This window comes from Rhinolophus sinicus, linkage group LG09 (assembly GCF_036562045.2).
Source record: "Rhinolophus sinicus isolate RSC01 linkage group LG09, ASM3656204v1, whole genome shotgun sequence".
NCBI lineage: Eukaryota > Metazoa > Chordata > Mammalia > Chiroptera > Rhinolophidae > Rhinolophus > Rhinolophus sinicus.
Genome location: NC_133758.1, coordinates 60,376,042 through 60,391,007, shown reverse-complemented (window position 1 = coordinate 60,391,007; position 14,966 = coordinate 60,376,042). Strand labels below are relative to the sequence as shown.

At 38.4% G+C, this 14,966-nt stretch overlaps 1 protein-coding gene across 1 annotated transcript in view; it reads left to right on the top strand.

Moving 5' to 3' along the window:
• The window catches only part of HECW1 (HECT, C2 and WW domain containing E3 ubiquitin protein ligase 1), a 507,225-nt gene that overhangs the window by 307,839 nt on the left and 184,420 nt on the right, over positions 1-14,966 (top strand). The window contains exon 4 of the mRNA XM_074339744.1: positions 8,852-8,946. Coding sequence (XP_074195845.1) covers positions 8,852-8,946 — 95 coding nt within the window. The remainder of the gene's footprint in view (positions 1-8,851; positions 8,947-14,966) is intronic.

The window sequence follows — 14,966 nt, the reverse complement described above, 5'->3', positions numbered from 1 at the left end:
GCTGAAACAATAAACTGCATAGAAGAAAACATAGGTACTAAACTTATGTACCTTGGGTTCAAAGAGCATTTTATGAATTTGATTCCAAAGGCAAGGGAAGTAAAAGCTAAAATAAATGAATGGGACTATGTCAAATTAAAAAGCTGCACAGAAAAGGAAACCATCGACAAAATAGAGGCAACCAACCCAGTAGGAGAAGATTTTTGCAAACAGCTCCTCCGATAAGGGGCTAATATCCAAAATATAAGGAACTCATACAACTGAACAACAAAAAAACAAACAATCCAACTTAAAAATGGGCAGGGGACCTGAAGAGACATTTCTCCAAAGAGGACATACAAATGGCAAATAGACATATGAAAAAATGCTCTAAATCACTAATCATCAGAGAAATGCAAATAGAAACCACAATGAGCTATCACCTCACCCCAGTTAGAATGGCTATCATCAACAAGACAAATAGTGACAAGGGTTGGAGAGGTTGTGGAGAAAAAGGAACCCTCATACACTGTTGGTGGGAATGCAGACTGGTGCAGCAGGTATGGAAGGCAGTGTGGAGGTTCCTCAAAAAATTAAGAATAGAATTAACAGTATTACCCAGCAATCTCTCTCCTGGGTGTCTACCCCAAAAATCTGAAAATATTTTCCATAAAGACACATGTGCTTCAGTGTTCACTGTAGCTTTATTTACAGTGGCCAAGACATGGGAACAACCAAAGTGTCCTTCAATAGATGAATGGACAAAGAAGTTGTGGTATATATACATAGTGGAATACTATTCGGCCGTAAGAAAACATGAAATAGAACCATTTGCAACAACATGGATGGATCTTGAGATTATAATGCTAAGCAAAATAAGTCAGACAGAAAAAGTAGAGAACCATATGATTTCACTGATATGTAGTATATGAAACTGAAAACAAAAGAACAAGACAAACAAATTAAGAAACAAAAACTCAAGACACAAGCAATAGTTTAGTGGTCACCAGAGGGTAAGGGAGGTGGGGCGTGGTAGATGAGGGTAAAGGGGATCCAATATATCATGATGGAAAGAAAACTGACTCTGGGTGTTGAATATACAATGTGATGTATAGATGATGTAATACAGAATTGTACACCTGAAATCTACGTCACTTTACTAACATTTGTCAACCCAATAAATTTTAATTTTTAAAAAAGAAGACAGAGGTTATACATGATTTCAATCACTTTATCACACACTCTAGGTCTGACAATGCAGTTCACGAACTCATCCTAGAAAAACTGCTACATATCTCATTGCTGAACGTTACTAAGTTCACCTTCAAAGTATTCCCCTTGGGAAGCTATGCATTAATGTCAGCACCTAGTCTACCCTTCAAAGCAATTTTGGAACTCTTTTTCTGGTATGATCATCAGAATTGTCATCGTATTACACTTGATGTCCTGAATGTCATCAAAATGTCTTCCTTTCAATATTTCTTTTATCTTTCTGTAAAGAAAGAAATCACCAGATCAGGTGAGTAAGGAGGGTGTTCCAATACAGTTATTTGTTTACTAGCTATAAACTCCCTCAGAGATAGTGCCGTGTGAGCTGGTGCATTGTCGTGATGCAAAAGCCATGAATTGTTGGCAAAAAGTTAAGGTCATTTTCATCTAACATGTTCATGCAGCCTTTTCAGCACTTCCAAATCATAAACTTGGTTAACTTTTTGTCCATTTGATACAAATTCATAATGAATAATCCCTCCAATATCAAACAAGTTAGCAATATCGTTTTGACTTTTGATTTGGATCGACAACTTTTTTGGTCAAGGAGAATTGGCTGACTTCCATTGTGCACATTGACGCTTTGTTTCAGCGTCAATGGTACACCCATGTTCATCACATTGTTTCAAAACATGGTGCACCCATGTTTCATCTCTAGTGATAACAGCCCAAAACATTGTCTTGCCTTTCCCGAAGCTCTTGGCCAACATCGACTCTCCTTTGCTTTTGTTCATCAGTGAGCTCCTTTGGTACCATTTTTGCACACACTTTTCTCATGTCAAGATTTTCAGTTTAGATTTTCCTAAATAGTTCTCTATCGATGTTTACATGGTGAGCTATACTTCTCACAGTCAGCTGATGATTCTGACGCACAATTCAATGAATTTTTGCAATGTTTTCATCAGTTCTGCTCGTTACTGGCCACCCTGACCTCTCTTCATCAGTGACGCGTTCTCTTCTCTCCGAAAAACATTTAATCCATTTGTACACTGGCATTTCCTTCATGGCATTAGCCCCATAAACTTGAAATAACATTTCCCTGATTTCACTTCCACTGTTGCCAAGTTTAATAAGCAATTTAATGACTGTTCGATTTCACTTCCACTGTTGCCAAGTTTAATAAGCAATTTAATTGAAGCTCAGACATTCTCGCAACAGCACACAAAACATACAACAACAATAATGAGCGCCACTCAGCAAGACATCCCCACACTTCCACACGAACAGGTGTGAGCCACTGATATACCAAGGTTATGAAACCTTACCAAGATATCTGTACAGTTCTGCCAGTGTAAGTACATGGTGGCATGTTCACGAACTTAATTGTCAGATCTCATAAGTTCAGAATCTCCTCTATTTCAATGTATTTGTTATGTGTGTGATAATCCCATTTGTGTATAAAGTATTAATTATTCCCTATAGAAAATTTGTGGAAAAGATCAAAGTAAAAATCATCCATAAATTTCAACACTAGGTAATATTTTAAAATATTTTTTATCTCTAGTAACATATTCTCTTAGAGGAGCTTAATAAATTTTTATTCAATTAATTAATCAATTAATTAAGCTAGTGCTCAGACCTCCTGTGCAGGAAGCATGAGACTACAACCCACAGAGGACTCCTGAGCCATCTAGAGGAAGACACAGAGAAATCTGGGTGGAGGGAGGGAGCCAAGTGGTCCCTGGTCAGACACAGTGTAAGAGGGTGCCACAGAGAGAGAATGGAGTCATCTGACCTATCTAACTTCTTGCAATAAGGAGGTGGCAGAGAAGTCCGACCTTTTAAAGCAGAGGAGTCTGCTCTCTAGCAAACATTGCCTAGTCCATGCTGGAAATCTGGCCAACCAATTCAGCAAGTCCTCCTCTCTTTATTGATGCTGGGAAGTAGATGCTAGAAGAGTAGTGGGAAGGTGAGATATTCCCTCTTTCCACTTCATTCCCAACTTACACTTTTCTCTTTTGACCTACTGTGCCTTCAGCCTATGGTCATGCACAGCTGCAGTGTTCTTGGTGAGGACAGGGACCCATAGAGGTCAGAGAAGTCTACCTGCACAGCAGGTGTGCCTTCCCAGGTACTTGTCACAGCTCTGTGCACCTACCTGGGCCAGTTCAGAAGTACCCCCCAGGAGTTTCTAACAGGTCAACAGGTCTCTAGCCAACTCAATCTTTCACACCAGCTTTGGACATCCAGAAAAGAGTTCAGAGTTCAAATTATATAAAAATGTACAGAACTCCCAGAAAATCTCATTAATCAGTGTCAGTGCCTCATGTATCCCACTTTCCCAAAAGTCCAGAGTTGTATCGTCCCCAAGAATACTGCAAAACCCACCAGCACCCAAAAAATCCAGAAAATGCAAACAATGCCTTATGCATTGCAGCTTCTAGTCTAAACCCTGTTCCCTTCTTTCCAAGCGAAAGCATAGTTTGCAGAACCTGGTCTGTATTTAGACCCACATTGTTGGTCAGCTGCGTTACCTGAGGGAGACGGCAAACAAACAGAAAAGAAAAAGGAGAAAATTGTCTTTGTTTTTGCTTCACCAGAATGAGCACCAATTTCTCCTAGGTTGCTCCAGGCCTATGAGCTTAAAACCCAAGCCAGAAAATTCATTTTATAGGATAGGAATTGTGTCATTATGCCTACCATATCCTTGGGTGAAAATACAGTCATAAATACTGAACTGTCTACCGGAGAATGATATATGAGTAATTAAACATTTCTATTTTTATACAAATACTAGAAAATTGAAACTATGTATTCAAAGCATATCCAAGTCTCCATCAACCTGGCTGACATTGTTCATCCACCATGCTATGCTGATTTCCTCAGACCCCAGCCCACTCAATGTTTGCCCCCACCCCCGAGCCTCTTCCAGTATCTTTTGATACAAATGGCATGTCTTGGCATATTTTGCAGACTTTCCTAAAATCTCTCAAAGTTTCACAAAACTGAAACAAGAAGAATCTGCCTTCAGCATGTGCCATTTCTCTTGCTGAGCAGACCCAAGACCAGCACTAGAAACAGCCAGCCTGGGTTAACAATTTGGCATCTCGAGACACCTCCATGCCCACCGTAGGTGATGACCATCTGCAGATTGCATTCTGTCTCATTTTGAGTGGCCCCAGGCAGGGTACAGGCTGCTGCTGAACTTGGCCTACAGCAAGGTCTCTCCCAGGAGGCCCTCAGGCTGGCACATCCAGTGGCTGACTTTGGACCAAGCCAGAGCACTACCTGGAGCCTCTGAAGATTACACACTCAAAGGACAGTCTGGGGAGGCAATGGAGCCCTGCTAAAGTAAATCCTGCTGTGTAGCATCAGTCCCTGCACAACACCCCTTCATTGTAGTCATGGCCTGTCCTCACAACCAATCAGCCTGATGGTCAATCCCTCCCATTGACATGCAAAGAGCAATAAAGGCCCAACTACAATAGGAGAGCACAAACAACATGCACAAGGGACACATCTGGAGCACCTGGCTCAAGTGACCAGGAAAATTGTGCCACTGTGTCCCACAGGATACCTACTACATAAGGCCACTCTCTATTAAGACCAAGAGACATAGCAGCCCTACCTAACACATAGAAACAAAGACAGGGAGGCAGCCAAAATGGGAGACAAAAAATGTTCTTTTATGTCCCACATAAAAGAACAGAACAAAGCTTCAGAAAAAAGAACTAAACAAGATGAAACCAAACAACCTACCAGATAGAAAGTTCAAAACACTGGTTACAAGGATGCTCAAGGAACTTAGTTAGAACTTCAACAAACAGAGAGCAAGTATAAAAAAGGACATAGAAACCATATAAAAAGAACCAACCAGAAATGAAGAATACAGTAACTGAAATGAAGAATTCATTAGAAGGTGTCACCAGCAAACTGGATGAAGCAAATGATCAAGTCAGCAATTAGAAAGACAAGATAGCAGAAAATACCCAATCAGAGAAACAAAAGAAAAGAGAATTTTAAAAAGTGAGGATAGTTTAATAGACCTCTGGGACAACATCAAATGTAACAACATTTGCATCATAGGGGTACTAGAAGGAGAAGAGAGACAGCAAGGGATTGAGAACCCATTTAAAGAAATAATGATAGAAAACTTCCCTAACTTGATGAAGGAAATAGACATACAAGCTCAGGAAGTGCAGAAGAGTCCCAAACAAGATGAAACTAAAGAGGCCCACACCAAGACACATCATAATTAAAATGCCAAATGTTAAAGACAAAGAAAGAATCTTAAAAGCAGCAAGGAAAAAACAGTTAGTTACCTACAAGTGCACTCCTGTAAGACTGTCAGTTGCTTTCTCAACACAAACTTTGCAGGTCAGAAGGGGTTGGCAAATATTCAGTAATAAAAAGCAAGACCTACAACTAAGATTACCCAGCAAAGCTATTATTTAAAATAAAAAACAGATAAATAGCTTTCCAGCCCAGGAAAAGGTAAAGGAGTTCATCACCACTAAACCAGTATTACAAGAAATGTTGGAGGGACTTCTTTAAGATGAAGAAAAAAAATCAAAATTATCAATAACAAAATGGCAATAACTACATATCTATCAACAATTGCTTTAAATGAAAATGGGTTAAATACTCTAATCAAAAGATAGGTGGATGAATAGATAAGAAAACAAAACCTTTACATATGCTGCCTACAAGAGACTCACTTCAGATAGAAAGACACACAGAGAACCAAAGTAGAAGGATGAAGAGTTATTTCATGAAAATGGAAACAACGGCAACAAGCTGATGTAGAAATAGTTGTACCAGACAAAATAGACTTTATAACAAATGCTATAGTAAGAGACAAAGAAGGACCCAGTATCCCACTTTTGGTAATTTATCTGAAGAAACCCAAAACGCTACTTTGATGGGATGTGTGCATTCACATGTTCATTGCAGCATGGTTACAATGGCCAAGATGTGGAGGCAGCCTTGGTGTCTGTCAATGGATAAATGAATAAAGAGGAGGTAGTACATATATACAATGGAATATTGAAAGGCTATGAAGGAAATGGGATCTTGCCATCTGCAATAGCATTGATGGACCTGGAGTGTATTGTTCCTAGTGCAGTGTGTCATACAGAGAGAAAGACAGATGGCATGTGATTTCGCTTATATGTGGACTCTAAATAAAATAAACAAACAAGCAAAACTGAAACATACTCTTAAGTACAGATGTACAAATTGGTAGTTACAAAATAGTCATTGCATGTAAAGAACAGGAGTTATAGTCAATAATATGATAATAACTATACATAGTCCCAGGTGGGTACTAGATTAGTTGGGGGGGGGGTGTTACTTCTTAAATTGTGTTGAGGTTTGACAATTAAGTTTGCAAACTTGTTGCACCAATGCTGCTAACCTTTTTTTGATATCAGTGGGATTATTCATTTTGAATTCATACCAACTGGACAAAAACAGTTAACCAAGTTTACTATTTGGAAGTGCTAAAACAGCTGCGTGAAAATGTTAGGCATGAAAACATTGGATGACTTGAGCTTTTTACCAAAAATTCATGGCTCTTGCATCATGACAATGCACAAGCTCACACTGCACTGTCTGTGAGGAAGCTTTTTTTAGTACAGTTATTAGTAAACAAATAACTGTACTGGAACGCCCTCCCTACTCACCTGACCTGGCCCCCAATGACTTCTTTCTTTACCCAAAGATAAAGGAAATATTGAAAGGAAGACATTTTGATGACATTCAGGACATCAAGGGTAATACGACGACAGCTCTGATAGCCATTCCAGAAAGATTTCCAAAATTGCTTTGAAGGGTGAACTAGGCGCTGACATCGGTGCATAGCTTCCCAAGGGGAGTACTTCGAAGGTGACTGCAGTGACATTCAGCAATGAGATACGTAGCACTTTTTCCAGGATGAATTCATGAACTTAACTTTCTATGCTGTACTCCTGAAATTAACATAAAATATAAAATATTAACTGTAATTGAAAAATTAAAAAGTGTGCAGCAGGTGAATGGGAATGAGAAGTTCAAATCTCCAGATATAAAACAAATGTCATGGGGATGTAACGTTCAGCATGGGGAACATAGTCAATAATATTGTGATAGCATGGTATGGTGTCAGATGGTTATTGGACTTATCATGGTGATCACTTCTTTAGGTATATAAATGTTGAATAACAAATGTGTATACCTGAAGCTAATATAATATTGCACATTAGCTATATTTTAATAAAAACCTTTAAAAAATAAAAAGCAGAGGTTTACTCACATTGTAACCCAGTCTGTTTCTTTTCCTTCCTTCTCACACATCTGTTTCTGTCTGGGATCATTTTCCTTCTGAAAGGAAGAGCTCCCTCTTACATATTTATTTCAGTGCAATCTTACTCGTGATAAATCCTCTTAGTTTTTGTCTGAAAATATCACTATTTCACTTTTACTTTTGAAGAATGAATTCAAAGATACATGGAATTTTAAGTTAGCCAATTATTTTCTTCAGCACTTAAGAGTGTCATTTCTGTCTTCTGTCTTATCAAAAGTCAACTATTAGTCTTTTTATCATTCCTTTGAAGATAATGTATTTTTTTCTCTGATACTTTTAAGACTTTCTCATTGTCTTTGACTTCATCAGTTTAACCATGACAAGCTTAGGAATGATTTTTGTTTTTATTTTAAGGCTTGATTTTAAGTTTTTATCTCCTCAAACATTGCCTTTGCCCCATTCCCTTGAACTCCAATTACATGTATATAGATCATTTCATGCGTCTTGTATTTTCCCTTTTCTCTCCACTGTATTTCCCATCCTTTTTTCTCTGTTTTCCTTCTCCCTGTATTGACTTATCTTCCAGTTTATTAACCCTTTTTCTACTATATCTGATCTGCCGCTAACCTAATGTATTGAGTTCTAATTTTACCTCTACTGTTTTTCAATAATAAAGTCCTCATTTGATTCTTTCCTATTAGTTCTAATATTCTGGCAAAGTCTTCACTTTATTCTCTACATATATGAGTCATAGTTTCTTTGAAATCTTTGCTTAATGACTTTAGTATAGATTCTTATTTCCATTTTCTTTCTTACTTTTGTTTATTTGCTTTTGTCTCTAACCATATTTGGTAATTTTCTATCAATTGCCATAAATTGTGGATACTTGGCATTGGCATCTTCCCCAAAAGAGGGTTTGCCATTTTCTTAGCTAAGTAGTGGGAGTGCTCTACCAGAGTTTAGAAAACATACCTCACATATATGTATTTCAATACCTTCTCAAAGTCTTCCTTCAAATTACTAAGCCATTAATCACAACGAGTTATATAACAGGAAACTACAGAAGAAACAGACTAGTGGTAGGCATCAAACTACTAAAATCATAGAACTAAAGGTTTAAAAGCAATAACGTCTAATAGAGAAATCTAAATAATGGATTTAACTTGGGTACAAAAATGCTAAGGGCAAAATAATTTTTGACACATTTTTGGAAAGAAGTCAGACTTGTCGTTGAAGCCATTTGTTGGCTATCATTGTCAGGTGGGGCCTGCATGGCTCATGGGAGGAATTAGGTTGCAGTGAGGGTGTCCTCTCTGGCCCTGGCTATCTCTTCCTGGGTTATACCTTACTTCTAAGTCCCATTTTAATTTTGTCTTCCAGCTGAAACTAAGATCTGCTTCAAATACTACCATGGAGTGAGCGGAGCCCTGCGAGCTACCACTCCTAGTGTCACAGTTAAAAACTCAGCAGCTCCCGTAAGTCCCATTCCTTCCTCTTTGGCAATACCTAACTCTGATGCTTGTTTACTTTTCCATTTGTTCTTATGTGTGTGTGTATGTGTGTGTGTGTGTGTGTGTGTGTGTGTGTGTATGTGTGTGTACATGCACATATGAAGACATATTAATAGATTATGAATAGGTAGACAGACAGACAGACAGACAGATACATATCTCAAAATAATAAAGAGGGGTGAGATCCAAAGGCAACCTTATTACAATGCATACGACTTTTTGATAGAGAAATGTTCAGCTTCAGTAGATAGCCAGATGTTTCTAATAGATTCAGGTTTAATAACAGTGAATAATAAATCTTTCTTTGAGACAGTGTTAAATTTCTTCATTTTCAATATGTACATTTTTATGTTTTAACTTTTTTAGGCTTATAAATAAATCACTGATTTTAGTCATAGAATTATAAAATGATATGCCTAGAAAAGACTAGAATCTCTGATCCTTTTTTCTTTTTTCAGAAAGTGCATAATTTATTACATTTCTGAATTCATAATAAATGATGCTTTTTTTCTTTATATAACATAAGGGAACTGTGCTCAAAGAGTTTAAGTAATGTACCTGGGGTCACATAGTTAGCTAGTTGCAGATCAGGGTTTTAAATCATGTCTTTTATTATAGTACATTTTACTTTAGTTCTCAATACATCTGATCAGGCTAGCTGAAATCTACTTACAAATAGCATTCTTTTCCTTTTCACATAAATTTAAAATTACTGAATGGGCGAGACCAAATAAAAAATCAATGAGAACTTTGTCATGTTAGTGTAAGTAAAATAAAAACAACAATATGTTTTTTCCTATGGGGGGGAAGGGGGAAGCACTTGAAATTGAGTATGAGTGATTCAGAAAGTACTTTGGCTCTAAAAGATACTATTTTGCTGTTTCATAAATCAGTCCTCCCTTGCGCTGAAGGTGCGCAAGTTGAGTCCTTGGTGACAGCAGTGAGACAAGCAGGCTTCAGGGCCAGAAGACAGTCTGCCTCCATTCTGAGAGGTAGAGCAGAACTGGACAGTGACTGGGGTGGGAGGTGGGGGGTCAGGGCTTACTCTGAGAGACATGCAGCCGGAGGGGCAGGGAGAAGCCAGTGGGGGAAGGGGAGGACCATGTGCACTTTTGACGGTTGTGCCAATTTCTGTACACTAGCCATGCAGGTTAGAACATGAAGTCTGTCATTTTACTGGCTGAGACAGGAATTTAAGTGTGGGAATATGCCAGGCCTATTCGTACGGGCCATCCTCAAAAGGGAGTTCCAGGAAAATCCAAAGAGATCCTGATACATGTAGCCAATTGTGAAGGGGAGGGTCAACTAAAGTGGAGCAGAAAGCCTGAAGCTCCAACTGAATTAAACCAGAGGTGAGCTGGACAGGCAAGAAGGCCCTGAACACACAGCAGACTGAGAAGGAAGGAGGCTGAAAGTAGAGTCAAGCTGATTTAAGAAAAGTTTTCCAGAGGCAGGCTTGGCTGGCTTGTTCCATGGTAACAATTCGTGTGATAAGGGGCTGTTGATGCCAGGAACAAGGGCTTATGTCTGAGAAGAGGAAACTTCATACAATGTGCTTCAATCATATTATTTGACAGGAAGGTTCAGGAGATTACATTGACTCTGTGTCAGCCCTCACCCCACCCCATCTTTGTTAGTCTATATACTTAAACTTCAGACATCATGAAATACTTTGACATGTTGCTGTTCTGATTATCATCTCCATAATGATTTTCTCACATCAGTCAGGAGACACTTGAGTTGATGCTTTAATGCACATTCCATTTTTGTTTCTTTTCTTATTCCTCTTGCATGTGAGAGCTCATGTGATGCCAGGGGCAGAGAGAGAGAGTAATAATCATCCCATTTCCTCATTGGAGATGAGCACTTGGAGTCCTGTGGCAGAAGGGAACATGCATTTTCTTTCAAGACAGTATTTTAATGGGCAGTTGGATTTTATAATAGTTAAACTATTAGTGACCCTTATTGTTCTATGCCATGGTACACTTTTCACAGGAGTTTCACTTGCATTATTCTAGTTGATTCACAGCCCATTTGTGAGATGGGCAAGAAGTATCATTTTGGTTAGGTGATCACTTGACAATATGGCAATGAAGCCAAATCAAACCTAGCTTATGCTTTTTGCAGCTCACTTCAGTTCTTGGTGTAATCTAGTAACCTTCTGGGTTAAATAAACCTGTGCAGTTTGGTCTGGGACTTAAGCACGCTGTTTCTAAGGGGAAATGTTATTCAAGTGTCCCAAAATTAATTTTTGAATAAGTTTGAATATCTGTTTTTAAATTGAGGATTGCTGGTACTGCAATAATCACTTATGAAAGAGTTGGATTTCTGTGGCCATTATATTATGTCCCAAAAATCATTGAGCTAGTTTGTGACAATATATTAAAACTATAACTCTTTAAAAGGAGGGACAGATATCAAATGCTCCTTTAATATAACCAGTACTTTAATGCTTTGAGCATAGCAGGCTATCAATATGTATTAGTTCTTTTCCTCATTCTGCCTTCCTTATTCTTTGTCTTTGTCCTACTGACATCTGTTGAGGTCGCTGTTATAAAAAGAGGTTGTAATCTATCCTTATTTTCCAGAGCTCTCATTTATTTATTAGTCTTGATTGTATTTCAGAAACTATGGTGGGTAAGGGTTATGGAGATAAATGAAATATAAGCCCTGTCATTGAGAACTCATACTATTCTATTATAAATGATAACACTCTCTGAAATGTCTTGTCCTCCTTCTAGTGTGAAAACCCATTGTTCTGGTGTGTTCAGAAAGCAGTAAGGAGGTACCTGCAGCAGCTGACAGGGCTTTGAGAGGAGGTGGCATGTAGGCCGAGCAAGGCAGCATGAATAGGACTTTGCCAGACATGGGAGGGAAGTAAGACATCTGTCAGAAATGACAGCATGTGCAAGGACATCAGAGTACGAAATGCTACAAGATCTAAATTATGTCAGGTCTAAAGAATATATGACTTAATATTCTCCATCTGGCATCTGCACTTTGGTTATTCATAAATGTTATATCTTACTGAGAAAACTTAGCATGTTTTATATTTTTATTCTGTTTTCTGTAGAAAATAATTTTCAAAAATAAGCTCTCCCTCTCAGTATTTTTGCCCATGCTACCTTCCTCTTGTGCATTACAGTCTCTCTTGATAAGCCCCATGATAATATTTTCCTCTCCCCATTTATACATCTGAGGACAAAAATCTATGCATACCTATAATTTGCCAAAAGACAGAGTAGGTACATTTTCCTGAGCTCACCACACTATCCACTGTGAACTTACAAGCTTTTTGCATCAGGTCTCTTCTTCAACAATAGGTTTTCACATCTGTCCTTCCCTCTTTTGGGGACTGAGCAGGCATCTTCTCATAGGGAGGGCATCTTCTAGACCCACTGATAACTCCTCCTCTGCCTGCTGGCTTCTTCTACAGTGTGGGAGGTCAGATACTCTGTAGCTGCTCTGTCTCTGTTCAAAGTCCTGAGCACACCACTCCCCATGCCTATTTTCCAAGACTTTCCCTGGGTAGCATTCACTTGGTAGTGCAGTGGCCCACATGTTTCTCTCATTCCCAGCTATACTGAGGTCTGGGGACTGTCACCTTTGGATATTGACATTAGTAGCTATTGGAGGACTAACTCCAGAGGCTCATGAGGCAAGGCCCAAGGAGTTGGGGAAAAGCTACCGGAGTGAGGAGCAGGCAAAGGACGTTATGTTCCTACCTTCTCTGGGGCCTAGTGTTGAGGGATCCCCCAGATTTAGAGGCCAAACCACGTGTAGTCCAAGAATATATTTCTTGCTCTGTCTTCATCATCATAAAAATTTGTTTAAATTTCTTCAGGATTTTGTTATTCTGAATTGTTCTTATCCTTACTTCACATTGCTATTGTCTGTTTATCGACCTAGCTATCTGTCTATCTATGTACATATTCTATACTTCTAGCTTTTTCAATGAGAAATTGGAAGTGAACAAATCAGGTTATGCTCCTTCTTCCACCACTTTAATCCAGTATCTCTGCAACCAAGCTTTTGATAATAATTGAACAGCGTAAAGTTCTTTGCCAATATTTGAAATACCGCTCCATACATTCATGTTCCCAGATTCTTTTGTCAGACCCCTAAGCAGAGATAGAATTCTAAAAAAAAAAAAAAAAAAAAAAAAAGAAAGAAAGGAAGGAAGAAAGAAGGAAGGAAGGAAGGAAGGAAGGAAGGAAGGAAGGAAGGAAAAAGAAAAAAAAGCAACCCAATAAGACATTTCTTGGAAATGCAAGCTAAATTCATACTTAAGGTAGAATCAGGTCGATATTTTCCATACAAATCTGATGATTTTTTTTCTACTATATTTTAAAATGTCATTGGGATTTTGATGGGGATTGCATTAAATCTGTGTATTGTTTTGGGTAATATGGCCATTTTAACTACGTTGATTCTTCCAATCCATGAATATGGAATGTCTCTCCATTTCTCTGTGTCTTCTTCAATTTCTTTTAAAAGTGCCTTATAGTTTTCAGTGTATAGGTCCTTCACATCTTTTGTTAAGTTTATTCCTAGGTATTTTATTCTTTTTGCTGCAATTGCAAAATGAATTGATTTTCATGTCTGAAATTTCATTGTTAGTATATAGGAATGCAACACATTTTTTTGTACATTGATTTTGTAGCCAGCAACTTTACTGTATTTTTTATTGCTTCTAATAACTTTTGGTGGTGCTTTTAGGGTTTTCTATATAAAGAATTATGTCATCTGCAAAAAGTGAAAATTTAACTTCTTTCCTAATTCAGATGCCTTTTATTTCTCTCTCTTGCCTGATTGCTCTGGCGAGGACTTCTAATACTATATTGAATAACAGCGGTGATAGAGAATAACTCTGTGCTATTCTCGAATTTAGAGTAAAAGTCTTCAGTTTTACACCATTTGCAACAACTTGGATGGAGCTTGAGATTATTATGCTAAGCAAAATAAGTCAGAAGAAAAAGTCAAGAACCATATGGCTTCACTCATATGTAGGATATAAAACTGAAAGCAACAAAGGAATAAGACAAACAAAGAAACAAAAATTCATAGACACAGACAACAGTTTAGTGGTTACCAGAGATAAGGGGGGAGGGGAAGGTGGTAGAAGAGGATAAAGGGGGTCAAATATATGGTGATGGAAGGAGAACTGATTCTGGGTGGTGCACACACAATGCATTATATAGATGCTGTAGTATAGAAATGTACACTTGCAACCTGTATAATTTCACTATCCAATGTCACCACAATAAATATAAGATTTTTTTAAACTTTTTTAATAAGATGATGGTGTTGGAGACCTCAGCCTCTTTTTGCCCACAAAGAGCAACAATTACACTGTTATCCATGAATAAAAACAGCTCTGTGAGGGCTGTGGAGTCCACTTGAGAAAATTCACCAGCACAGTGGAACAACAACAACAAGGAGAATAATTACATAAAAAGAATAGGAAGACAGATTCTTTTTTCCTGCATCACTCCATTACTCAAGCCAGCACTCCTCAGTGCCAAGAGTGAACTCCTCAGCTGTAAAGAATTTACCTCCCCAGAAAAGGAAGAGTGGAGAAAGCAATCAGTTTGCCCAGTCTTTTAGTTCATGAAGTTCCCATTTTGATTTCACCCTACCCAGCCCTACAAAGCTGAAAGGTATAGAGATGTCTAGGAACAAGGAAGAAAGTCACGTTCTACATATAGCCGCCACATAGGAGGAGTGGTCATGGTTCACAGTGACCTGTTCTACAAACAAACACAGCAGCTTTTGCCTCTGAAGAAAGAAGCAACAGCTAGCACAGCTGCCACAAACAACTGTAGATTTTACCAGCTTTTGTCCCACAAGTATTCATGGTTGCTGATGTCAACTGCCTGAGTTTCTCCCAGTTATACTCCCCACCCTCTCTGGAGCCTGGAAACCACACCAACAGCCAGTCCAGGCCTTTGTGGCTGCACAAGTGAAAGGTTCCAGCTTTGACC